At 43.2% G+C, this 13,877-nt stretch overlaps 1 protein-coding gene across 1 annotated transcript in view; it reads right to left on the reverse strand.

Moving 5' to 3' along the window:
* The window catches only part of fam20b (FAM20B glycosaminoglycan xylosylkinase), a 56,365-nt gene that overhangs the window by 4,611 nt on the left and 37,877 nt on the right, over positions 1-13,877 (reverse strand). The window contains exons 9-10 of the mRNA XM_063200660.1: positions 10,923-11,114; positions 3,769-3,828 (exon numbers count right to left, since the gene is read on the reverse strand). Of these exons, the coding sequence (XP_063056730.1) occupies positions 3,769-3,828; positions 10,923-11,114 (252 nt within the window). The remainder of the gene's footprint in view (positions 1-3,768; positions 3,829-10,922; positions 11,115-13,877) is intronic.

Consider the following 13,877-nt stretch of genomic DNA (forward strand, 5'->3'; position numbering starts at 1 on the left):
TTGGGGGCTTTTTGGGAGAAAATTATCATTATAACTATTATTATTATTACAACCGGTTAACCGGTGGCAGAAAATTTTAACCGGTTAAAGTTGATCCGGTCGACTATTGGTTAACCGGTTACCGGTTAACATCCCTAGCAGGTACCACAAGTATTAGGAGAGACGAAATATCAGAGCAGTAACAAGATTTAAATAAATAGGTTGAGAGAAAACCTCGGCAAAAAAGACAATTCTTTAAGACAGGTTATTAATTAGGTGAGTTAAATAGGTAAGACGTCCGCACCACTCCTTGACACTACTTTAGTTTTTATCAAGAGCAAACAATGCACTCCACAAAGGCTGCTAATCAGTTTCTTTACATGATTAAGTTTCTGTATAAAAAGAAGACAATCCACACTCTTCAGGTCCATTTTGTGCAAAGAAGCTTCACTTGACTTGCAAGCTTTCGGTCCTTAGACCTTCATCAGGCAGAGTGCATGATTAAGTGAAATGTGTCTGTTGCTTGAGTAGTAGTCTTTCCTTTTCTGGTGTGATGATGTTTCTTATTTTATTCATGTATGATTTTTAAAAATTATATTTATATTATGGTCCATGTAACATTTTATTATCAATTAAGACTGTGTCTGTCCAGTGTTATCTGTTGTTGTCTATATGTGTTTACGTTGTTATGCTGCTCATTTAATCGTCCCCTTTTGCAGATAATAAAGTTGAACATGAAAGTGAGGTGAATTTAAAAGCCAGAACATCAATGAACAATTACAGTATTAATGTGTTAGTGAGAATGTCTAGTAATTCCTTAACAATGTAATTACATTTTTCACAGTATTAACTATAATTAGTTCTTTTGTAATGGCAGTTGCAATGCATCTCTCCCGTCATATCACGAGGGCGTGGTTGGTTGTTTTATGAGGAGGGATTTTTTTTTTAATCATCAGCTTGACACCAGCGTGATCTTGGGCCTTAATTAGTATCAATTCAACACCAGAGAATTCCCCCTAGTGCAAGCAGACCACGGGAGCCAGCGGTGTGGTTTGACACGTTGCCAAATATGGCATACGCATGTCATGCAAGCTGACCTCCATTTGAGGTTCTTGTCACCTCAGTTTTCACGCTTTCCTTCCCTGGTCTTCGATTAATCACTGGTTATGAGATAATTCAACCAGAATATCAAAACTGCTGAATTTAGTCATCACACACAGATATAAGTCCCAGTGTGCAGAAAGTCCTCCGATCACCTTGGAATGACAGACGCCATCATCTGTCAAAGTTGATATTCTCATACTCTGTATTTGCTACATACAGTACTGTACGTGTGTCCTTTTTCTAAGTTGCTTTGGACAAAAAGCCTCTGCTAAATATAATTTAACAATGATCTATGTTCAGTAGGGCTGTAGCGATATTGTATCGAACCGAGAAATCGTGATACACGGAGTCACGATACTGTATCTTGATACAAAGAGGCAGTATCGTGATACGCCCTTTTAACGTTTTGATACCCATCTGTCCAGAAAACAACCACATGATATGAAGTGATGGTGCTTCCAAGCATCATCATTATTATATAGAAACTTTAAAAAAATATTTGTAGCCTCTTGTAACCTATTCTACCTTTGAACTATCATAGTTTTTATTCATAAAGATTATAATGTTGGCAAATGTAAAATCGAGGGGTGTATCGAACCGTAGGTCATGAATCGTGATACAAACCGAATGGTGAGTTGAGTGTATCGTTACAGCCCTAATGTTCAGTATCTGATTTCAGATATGATTTCCCCCCAGCAACTCAGTTGTCGCAACCTGTATTGTGCTGGGCAATATGGAAAAAACCATACACATCACAATATGATTTACTTTACATCCCGATAACAATGTTTTCCATTAACTCTGTATTTTCTCATTATCATGCTGTAAAACAATGTCTCTTGAAAATGAATCTTTTTATTATTCTTTTTACAGTTATATGAACTGTAAAGAGTCCATAATGCCATCCCAAAATTTGTACATTGATCATATCACGTACCGCAGAGTGCTTGGAGGGATACTGTCCTTGTGCTCAGCATTATGCATGATTGCGTGTGGTGTTGGGAGAAAAGTCTTCATACAACACTTCATACAACATATTTATTGCATATTGCACCATTTGTCAATCTTTTTGGATGGAATGACTATTTAATTGATATTTTTTGTATTGTTTTTAACTTGTAAGACAAGGGTTGAATATTCCCATGAAATAAACACGGTAGGGTCAACTTAAGTTCCCACGGCCTGCTGCCGGGTCAGCTTGTGTTTACGCTCAACTTGATTTTACTCAGTTCTGCTACCAGATGTATTATTGTACCTAAAGAGTGTAGCTAATAATAGATGGGGAGTAGTGACACCAAAATTAGTTCCAGTTCAGTTCCAGCTGTCATATGCACTATTTTCTGTGGTAAACTGTCGCTGCACAGCCAATTATTTTGCAGAAGTAGTGCACAAATTACACATTCACTTACAGCCTCATTCCCACAAAACATATCAGACACATAACATGTTAAAACAATGTCAAAAAATGAATGAATACTAAAAATGGCAACAGCCAGTGAAATTGTCATTAAAAGTGGAAGAGGCATTAAAAAACTGCTGCTCCAATGCCAAATGATATGCCTCACAATAAACTGCAGCAGACAGTATGACTCCAAGGTGTAGGATTGGCTTGGGAAGGGGTGGGGACATTACAATGGCAAATTGTCTAGGTATGCGCTTTCTGCATTATACTCCTGCATTATAATCTAATATTTGTTAAAAAAAAAAAAAAGTTGTGGGGACAAGATAGGTTCATGGTAATCAAAAATGGTATGGACATCTCCCTACAACCGATACCTAGAATGCTACCTGTGGTCCCTCTCACATGAGAGGGCTGATTAGGATGAATATGACGTGTTGACATATGACGTGTTGACATATGACGTGTTGAGGACAAGGTACGTTCATGGCTGTTACAAATTGTAAAGACATGTCCCTACCATCCACACCTAAAACGATACCCATGGTCCTACTCACACTATGCTTGAGGGCTGATTATGCTGAATATGATCTGTTGACATATGACGTGTTGACATATGACATAATACTTACAGCACCTCAGTTGCAAAGGTGAGTGTGTGTCGGGTGACCATATTTTAGCATGTGAAAACCCGGACAAGTTACAGTGATGTTACCGCCATTGTCTAACCTCCCGTCCTGGCGTGCATGTGGTCTCGACGCACCGCCTCCATGGAGAAAACAATTACGTTTCCCTGTCAGCTGTTAGCCCCGAGGTATTGAATAAAACTTCTACCGTCAATGACGTATTGCCTCACACCTCGAGGGCTCACAGGCACGAGACGAGGAGGGGAGGTTAGATAATAAGACAGACACTTGAACATCGTAAACAGGTCATAAAAACTGGGACGGTTGGACACCCTAGGTGTGTGTGTGTGTGTGTGTGTGTGTGTGTGTGTGTGAGTGTGAGTGTGAGTGTGTGTGTGTGTGTGTGTGAGAGAGAGAGAGAGAGAGAGAGAGAGAGAGAGAGAGAGAGAGAGAGAGAGAGAGAGAGAGAGCTTTTAATACGCCTAACCAGAGAGAGAGAGAGAGAGAGAGAGAGAGAGAGAGAGAGCGAGTGTGTGTGTGTGTGTGTGTGTGTGTGTGTGTGTGTGTGTGTGTGAGTGAAGCTGAGCAGAGGCATAAAGAAAGTGAGAGAGGAAGAAGGCAGAAGTGAAGAGCAGGTAGTGTGCGAGGTAGCGTACTCACATGCAGCACTGATACAGGGGAGCCAGGATGCTTCTCTCGTCCAGCGCCGCGTTGCCAAAACTGCAGAAACAGGAACACACTCAAATTTACAACCCAGCAATGAAACACACACGAAACTAACTACAGTATGAAGTGTACACATGCACGCCACGCACACAAATGCATGACGCAACGCAACATGCTTAACTTTACTCACTGCATTTTTTGAGCCGTCAATCGGTAAAACTTTGATCATGACACACATGAACAGAGATTTAAAAATGTTGTTATACTATACAAGCGGTGCCTTAAGACATATGCTGCTACCAGAAAGGCAACGACCAAGTCACAATGTATTACTAAAGACTCTGCATAAAGTACCGGTAGTAGAAAGGCTTTTTTCAACGCTGAGTACTATACAGTGTTCCACTGGTGGAAAGGTGCACATTATATCGTAAGGCAGCGATACTGTGTCATTTTTGGAAATAAGCTCATAGCGTGGAGGTAAAATTTGCACTGCCATACTCAGAGAATAGCCGGAAGTACTTGTACTGGAGGTACTTGTATGTGTCAAGTTGATTCATCGGCTTCATTTGTCTTGATCTTGCCAAAAAGATTTTAAGAATAATTAAAAAACCATTTAACGCAGTGGTTCCCAACCTTTTTCTTAAGGGACCCATGTTTTTACTATTGTATGCTTTGGTGACCCAACCACGCGAGCGCTCGCACGAGACAGAGTCACAAGATGCCCTCCGTTTCCTGCGAAAACTTATTTTAGTTATTTTATTCCTCAATTCGTCTTTGGTCAAATATAGAATAAATGTTTAATGTAGCACTTACAATTTGTTGCGTCTATGCATTTATTAGTTAAATGCTTTGTCTTTTATTCAACATGGGCTATATATATTTAAAACGAAACCCCTTAAAATCAAGAGGGCTCCGCGACCCCCTGTGGATCTTTGGCGACCCATAAGGGGGGCCCCGACCCATAGGTTGGGAACCACTTTTAACGCATACATACAGTACTTGACATAACGCATTGTGGCTGCATGAGCCCTTTTATAAAGCGTACATTTACTTCTAAAAAGAGTACGAAGTGCGGAGACGTTTGATTGACACTCATATGAAGTCCCACTCAGCTCAGTCAATACAAGTCTGCTGAGCTGAGGAACTGGCTGCTCTGCTGCAATCACACAGCACCAGGGCTGCACTGGTCATCTGGCATACTGGGGCGTTTTCCCAGTGGGCCTACAGTCATCAGGGGCCAATGCTGTTGTTGTTGTTGTTGTTGTTTTTTACAATTAGTTTGCTTATTAGGGGTCCACGCTTTTGTTTTTTGGGGTGTGTTCGAGTTAGTTAAGTTTGCTTGTTTGTATTTTCTTAGGGACTGGCCCACAGTGTGCGGGTGATGCTATGGTCCCAGTCCTGCCCTGCGCAGCGCAGCACTGACTGCAGTCTCTCTTGAGTAACTAGAACAGCATGTGTCAGCAGCATAGTGAGAGAGAGGAAGGAGGAAGGGATGGATGGACACAGTGAGAAAGTGAAAAACAAGGAGAGTGAGTTGAGTAAGGGGCTGAGATAGAGAGAGAGATGAGAGTGAGTGAGGAGCAAAGAGAGAGACAGAGAGAGAGAGAGAGAGAGAGAGAGAGAGAGAGAGAGAGAGAGAGAGAGAGAGAGAGAGAGAGAGAGAGAGGAGAGAGAGAGAGAGAGAGAGAGAGAGAGAGAGAGAGAGAGAGAGAGAGAGAGATGAGAGTGAGAGAGTAAGGGTCTGAGAGAGAGATGAGAGTGAGTGAGGAGCAAAGAGAGAGAGATGACTGGAGAGACATATGGCTGATGCAGGATTTTAACAACAAGGGGAGGGGAGGCGAGGTGAGAGTGAGCACACATGCAGGGGGTCAAGTGAGACAGAGACAGCACCGTACTGTATGTGTAGATAGATAGGCCAAGCAAAGTGCAGATCCATCTCATCCACTGCCTGTGAGCGGCGTCTGGAGTAGAGATGCATCGAGATGAAAATGTGGGGCCGAAACCGAAACTGAATAATAATTAATCACTTGGTCGTATACAGAAACCGAAACATTACAGTTCAGTTAAAAGTTATCAAACTTAGATTTTTCACTATTTTTAAATATCGCTTAAATCTAGAGCTTACAATAAAATGTTTAGACATGAAAGAAATGTTTATTTGAAATCTTCAAATGTTAGAGTAGAACTGAAATTAGCTTCATTAATGTCCATTTTCAATTCATTTTCTATTCGACCACTCAAATGGCTTTCTGTCGATAGCCGAATGTGTCTTTTTTTTTTTGCGTTTTCAGCCGAATATTTTCGGTTGCCAAACATACAGTGCACCTCCAGTCTAGAGAGATCTCTCCCTTCCCCTCTGATGACCAGAGGTGTCGAAAGTAAAAGGAAAAATAAATTCATGGTGTAAGTACAACACTAGCACATGATATTACATAGCTGTTACACCATTTACTCCACTGTACCCAGAGAGTATATAAACTCAATGATTGTACCTCATGAGGTATATAAACAGTGTTGTTACTAAAAAAAAACACTAAAAAACTTCACAAACTTCATCCAACCAGTGCAGAGTCAGCTGATCGTAAGACAGGTACACAGGTCTGTCCACTGGTTACTCAGATGAGTTACCTGTATTGGAAGGAAACTGTGTTTCTGTTTTTACTTTTACGCTTGACTCGTCTTCTGATGACCTATGGCTCTGAGCCATTCTCTTGGCCTCTGGGTTAAACTGTGCTCCATGAAGGTTTGATACAGTATATGTTGTGTGAGTATGTCGTCATGTCACTGACGCCCTTGTTGACCCTTTAGCTGTGGTCATCCAACTCAGAGCAGTAGACAGGGGCAACCCACTCCACACCAGCAGAGAGCTTCCTGTAGACCTTCCATTAGTCAAGGAGGTCGTGACGGGTCAGGCGGTGGCAGACACGCGTCACTATCAATTTTTTTAAAATCAGTTTTCAGGAGGCCCCGTTAAGGTGGTAGGTGTTTGTTGTCAAGGGTTGTGTATTTTGAGGAATATACTGACAGTGTTCTAAAAGTGAACTTACTACAAGTGTATTTTGTAATAACATATTGCAATTGTACTTTTTTTAAAGTGCACTATGATTATACTTCACCCAAATGTCTTTGAACTGTGATTGTATAAAGTGCGCTTTAAAGTACATCACTTTAACATATTGCTATTATACTTTTTCTAAGGACACCATGATTATACTTCACCCAAATATCTTCAAAGTGTGTTTAAAAAAGTGCATTTAACCATCATGCATGTCCCATCATGCAATGCTCTTCTTGGAGCTACATTTCTCAAACAAAAAGCCTTTTATCTTGAAGGAATATCTTTGGTCTGCATGAAAATATTGGTGCACAAAAAAATGTTCCCACCATCTTTACGATGGTCATGTAGATCTCCTGATATATATAGGCTCACACTTCCTACCATCTTATGGTGGGAGGTAAGATGGTGATTAAACAAAGAATGGTGGCTGAAGGTTAGAGACTAAATATAGGAAGGTGGTACAAGATTGAGTAAGAGTGATCTGTGTATCTGAAATCTCTGTAGCACTGTAATGACTGTAAATGTCAGTTGTACTACACTACAGTATGAATGTGTATCACTAATGTGACTGTGTTCAATGTACTAGCACTGAGTAACAATGTGGATTATAGTATTACATTTATGTTATTTCATGTACTTGGGAGTATACTGTAAGACTTAAACGTGCTTCAAGCATACCAGTTAAAATATTTACAATACTTAAATGTTTTATACTTTTTACAGACCTAAATTTTTTCCTGAACATTGGCTGTCAAGTCAGAGCCGTTATGTGATTAGCTAATGAAGCATCCCGAGCGAATGAAGCAAATTCATGGCGAAACTTCTTCAGCTACCTCCGCTACCAGGCAGCGTAGGTCGCCCTTGGTCTGGACACAGTATTGAGAGACACATGGGCGGCCTAGACTGGCCCATGCTACTGTGGGAGCAACAAGGAATTCACATTATACAGTATGTCTATGGGTTTGGAGAGAGTTGCTTGGTGCATGGGCCATGAGGTGTGCCATACATTTCGTACTGTTAAATGTATAAACGTATAGTAATAAATCTGCTAGATGCACTATACTATACACCAGTGTTTCCCAACCAGGGGTACGTGTACCACTAGGGGTACGCGAGCACACTGCAGGGGGTACTTGGAAAAATTGTATTATTATAACAAATGTATGGAGCGGTCACATCAGGACAAAGAAAGTGATATAGAACATGAATTGGGGGGTAATCATGGCACAACTAAGAGGCGTAGGGGGTACGCGAGACAAAAAAGGTTGGGAAACACTGCTATACACTGTACTGCTAAAATGCATGACACTAACCAAACTTTTTTGTTTGGAAGATGGAACAAATTCTACCTCTGAATGTAAAATCCTGAGAATACATCACCTTAAGGTGGGCATACACTGTGCGAAATTTTCAATCGTGGGTATTAAGTTCCTGCTCACACGGCACGAGGGAATTTCACTATTTAAAAGTTAACATCTTACGACTCACGTCCTCACACTACACGAGTCGACGGTCGGATGCGAGCAGAATGCTCACACTGTGCGACACGACAGGCTTGTTTCAGGACAGCAGATGACAAAAATGAGGCGTTTAGTATGTATAGCTGTTTATGTAGCCCCATAATATATATATATATATATATATATATATATACAGTGCCCTCCATAATTATTGGCACCCCTGGTTGAGATGTGTTAAAAGCCTTAAAATAAATTCAGTGTTTATTGCAGAAGAATACTGTCACACTGAAAATTGTAGGAAAATGTAGCCTTCAACTCAAATGAATTGTAGGAAAATAAAAAAAATCCCTGACTAAAAAATAATTATTTTTCATTAAATCACCTGTTCCACAATTATTGGCACCCTTAACAATTCCCAGGAAATAAATATAATTGAAGCATTTCTGTCATTTCTACAGTAGTTTACAAAGTTTACCAGAGTATGTAGGAACATTTAATTAGTAATTCATCACTTCCTGTTTCCCTGGGGTATAACTATGACGTGACACCGAGGCCATTTCTCTTATCCACTCTTAAACATGGGAAAGACAAAGGAACACAGCATACAAGTGAGGCAGATGTGCGTCGACCTTCACAGGTCAGGCAGAGGCTACAAGAAGATTGCCACTCAACTGCAGCTGCCCATATCTACTGTGAGAGGAATAATTAAGAAGTTCAAAACAACTGGAACAGTGGTAAACAAGCCTGGACGAGGACCCAAGTTTATTTTGCCACCACGCACAGTGAGGAGGATGGTAAGAGAAATCAAAATATCTCCAAAGCTCACTGTTACAGAATTACAACAAATGGTAGCATCCTGGGGTCACAAAGTCTCCAAATCAACCATCAGGCGCTGTCTACACGCCAACAAGCTGTTTGGGAGGCATGCACGGAGAAAACCTTTCCTCACCCACAATCATAAACGCAAACGTCTGGAGTTCGCCCAGCGGTATTGGGGCTTCAACTGGGACCGTGTGCTTTGGTCAGATGAGACCAAGATTGAGCTTTTTGGCAACAAACACTCTAAGTGGGTCTGGCGTGCCACGAAAGATGCGCATGCTGAAAAGCACCTCATACCCACTGTGAAGTATGGGGGTGGGTCAGTGATGCTGTGGGGCTGTTTCGCTTCCAAAGGCCCTGGGAAGCTTGTTAGGGTGCATGGCATCATGAATGCTTTGAAATACCAGGACATTTTAAATCAAAATCTGTTGCCCTCTGCCAAAAAGCTGAAGATGGGTCGTCACTGGGTCTTTCAGCAAGACAATGACCCTAAACATATGGCCAAATCTACACAGAAATGGTTAACCAGACACAAAATCAAGCTCCTCCCATGGCCATCTCAGTCCCCAGACCTCAACCCCATTGAGAACCTGTGGGGTGAGCTGAAGAGGAGAGTACAGAGGAGAGGACCCAGGTCTCTGGATGATTTAGAGAGATTCTGCAAAGAGGAATGGCTGAAGATCCCTCTTTCTGTCTTTTCCCATCTTGTGAAACATTACAGGAGAAGATTAGGTGCTGTTTTGTTGGCAAAAGGGGGTTGTACAAAATATTAACAACAGGGGTGCTAATAATTGTGACACACATTATTTGATGTCAAATAATTATTTCTTTATGTGGGATTTTTTCCCCACTGAATAAATGCACTTGTATTGAAGGTTGGATTTTTCTCTTTTTTTTCCATTAAGGTCCCATATTATTTAGGGAAAAATAATAATAATTGGAAGCTAAAAAACACATCTCAACCAGGGGTGCCAATAATAATGGAGGGCACTGTATATATATATAGATACCTCCAGTGCCACGCAGTAATAGTCACTGAAAAGTGAAGTGCCATAGTACTACTCTACTATGACAAAACACAGGGCCTTTAGTAATGCATTACGACTTGGTCATTGCCGTTCTGGTGACAGCAAATTTCTAATGGTGTGTCTAAACAGGCTTTAATTAAATAAAGGGGCTCCACCGCAGTGTGCGGCCCACTCTATCACACTGCCCTCACATGATGTGTCAGTATCAATCCCTCACATGACGCCCACACCACACGAGGAGCTCTCACATGATAACTAAATGGAGGATGGACACACTCCTTCCTTCCCCATTCTCTCCCTCTCTTCAGGTGTGTCCTTCTCTTTTTCTCATGTACCCAGTATTACTTTCTCTCTCTCTTTACTTTCTCTCTCTCTCTCTTTACTTTCTCTCTCTCTCTCTCTCTCTCTCTCTCTCTCTCTTTACTTTCTCTCTCTCTCTCTCTCTCCCTCATGTTCTCACTCCCCACCTCTTGGTGTTCTCCAGTGTTATCTCTCTCTCTCTCTCTCCACTCACCCCTCTCTCTCTCTCCATCTATCTCTCCTCCTACCACTCTCTCTCCCCTCTCTCTCTCCATCTCTAACCTCTCTCTCCTGCTCTCTCTTTACCGCTCTCTCTCTCCCTCCCCTTACCTCTCCCCTGTTCTCTCCCTCTCTCTTCCTCCCTCCCTTTACCTCTCTCTCCTGTCCCCCTCTCCCTCCCTCCCCTTACATCTCTCTCCATCCCTCCCCTTACCTCTCCCTCTCTCTCCCTCCCATTACCTCTCTGCATCCCTCTCTCCTCACCTCTTGGCGTTGTCCAGCAGTATGAGCATGCTGGCTCCTCCGTCGTCTTGGAAACTCTCGTAGTGATGTCGGTCTGCGTTGCCGATCAGGTAGTCGAAGATGGCGGTGTCGATGACGTCCAGGAGGCGGGGCCCCGCGTCGTACGGAGGCATCTTCTTCACCGCTTCGCAGTAGCTGTCATCATACTCCCACCTGAGGACGCACGGACGCACGGACGCACACACACACACACACACATACACACACACACACACACACACACACACACACACACACACACACACACACACACACACACACACACACACACACACACACACACACACACACACACACACACAATTACAAACGACATCCTCATAGAACATAATGTCCTGCTGCACGCATAAACGCACACGACATGCTCGCGCACGCGCACGCACACACACACTTTCATTACTTTATTCGGGAGGACCAATAATTATTGAAAAACAATACAACGAACCAACACTATTAAAGAAGCAATAATGTGTCTTCTACATAAATACTAAAGTTATACTGGTTTAAAGCCTGTTCAGGGGTACAAGTGGCATCTCCTCCTCCAAATATGCAGACTGCCTATAACTGCAGATATTGAACAATATCTAGTTAGCTGTTTTGTTTAACCCGGCTAACTGCCGGACACACTGACACACAGTGGCTTGGCGACCATAGATGAGCTTCATCATGAGATGAGTCCATAGATAAATGTCTCTCTCACACTCACACACACACACACACACACACACACACACACACACACACACACACACACACACACACACACACACACACACACACACACACACACACACACACGCAGACACACACGCAGACACCCTGACAACAAACAAACAAACAAACACAACACAACACATCTGGTCAGGGGAACTCTTCCAAATGTTAAGCCCTCCAACAGATTTTAATATCAGGCCTCCTGCTCTCGATGGGAGAGTCCAAGTGTGTCTATGGGAGTCTATGTGAGTCTATGTGTTTGTGCGTGAGTGCGTGAGTGTGTGTGAGTGTGTGTATGCGTGTAGGACATTATGTTCTGTGAGGATGTCCTCAGAGAAATTTTCCTCTGAGCTTCTGTTTAAACTGCTGAGATGTGCAAAAGCTGAATCCGATAAAACAGGTCCTGATAAAGTAACCATGGGCAGCTTTGAATCCTTTCTCTCTTTCTTAAACAGGTCCTGATAAAGTATCCCTTGCCAGCTTTGAATTCTCTCTCTCTCTCTCTCTCTCTCTCTCTCTCTCTCTCTCTCTCTCTCTCTCTCTCTCTCTCTCTCTCTCTCTCTCTCTCTCTCTCTCTCTCTCTCTCTCTCTCTCTCTCTCTCTCTCTCTCTCTCTCTCTCTCTCTCTCTCAAACAGGTCCTGATAAAGTGACCCTGGGAAGCTTTGAATCCTCCCTGAGCTTCATCCTCTTGAGAGGGGAGCAGGCCCCTTTTGTACTCCACAGACCACACCTCTCATCTCATCCCCTCACTGGGTTCTGCTGCACTAAATACACTCTTGGATAGCAGTGGGGCTTTAAAAATAGAAAGGCAGAGATGGGCCAAACACACGCACGCACGCGAACGCACGCACACACACACATACATGTGCACACGCGCACGCACACAGGCACACACACACTGCCCTCATTGCTGTTATATATATAGGCTCTCTCTCTCTCTCTCTCTCTCTCTCGCTCTCTCTCTCTCTCTCTCTCTCTCTCTCTCTCTCTCTCTCTCTCAAGGCAAAAGAGGAAGACGGAGTAGATGAGATGTGGCTTTGCGGAGCAGCAGAGAACATGATCGTGTGCGTTTGAGTGGGTGAGAGTTTGAGTGAAAGAGAAATTGCGTGTATAATATGTTGTGTGGTACCAGGTACGCAATGTATGTGTGAGACAGAGAAAGCGAGACAGACAGAGACTGAGAGAAAGAGAGAGTGAGAGAGGGAGACAGAGAGAGAGAGAGAGAGAGAGCGCTAGACAGAGAGAGTAAGAGAGAGAGAGAGAGTCCGAAAGAAAGAATGAAAGTGTAATTAACAGAAAGCGAGAGAAGAGGTGAGATGATGAGAGGTGACACGATACAGTTTTACCAGATCTGGCGTACGGCAGACCACAAGGGACACCCAGAGCCAGCCAGACACACAGGGGAAGAGAAACGGAGAGAAACAGAGAGAAACAGAGAGAGAGAGAGAGAAAGTTCCCTTTACTGAATTGCCTGGCAAGTGACCGCAGTGTTGTGAAAGCAAAGCGACAGTAGTGAGTGTAGCGGTGTAGTGATGGTCACACAACATCACAGGGTGACACAGACATGTGACTACAGTAAACGACCACAGTACCAATGTACGTGACCGGTAGAGAGAGAGAGAGAGAGAGAGAGAGAGAGAGAGAGAGAGAGAGAGAGAGAGACAGAGAGAGAGAGAGAGAGAGAGAGAGAGAGAGAGAGAGAGAGAGAGAGAGAGAGCCCTCAACATGTCAAACATGACATGGCCATAGGCTTTTTCTCTCCTTGACAGAAAAAGCGAGAGAGCGAGAGAGCAAGAGAGCGAGAGAGAGCGCGCGCGCGCGCGAGAGAGAGAGCTACATAGTGTACCCCCTCCATAATGTCCACAGTGGCCACTGAGGAAGGCACAGGCCAAAACGCATCTGTGCACAAAAAAAAGACATTTAATGCAACTATGCAAGGTGCGCCCTTTTCCGTTTAAACTGAAGTTTTTATTCGGGACAGCAACCTCAAAGTCATTAATGAACTGTGAGTGAAGCCTGCTACCATCGTCTCTTCTCTCACCTGGCCAGCTTGGTCTCCCGGTAGGTTCTGGTTCCAGTTCTCACCTGGCCAGTTTGGTCTCCCGGTAGGTTCTGGTTCCAGTTCTCACCTGGCCAGCTTGGTCTCCCGGTAGGTTCTGGTTCCAGTTCTCACCTGGCCAGCTTGGTCTCCCGGTAGGTTC

Source organism: Engraulis encrasicolus, chromosome 6, assembly GCF_034702125.1.
Source record: "Engraulis encrasicolus isolate BLACKSEA-1 chromosome 6, IST_EnEncr_1.0, whole genome shotgun sequence".
NCBI lineage: Eukaryota > Metazoa > Chordata > Actinopteri > Clupeiformes > Engraulidae > Engraulis > Engraulis encrasicolus.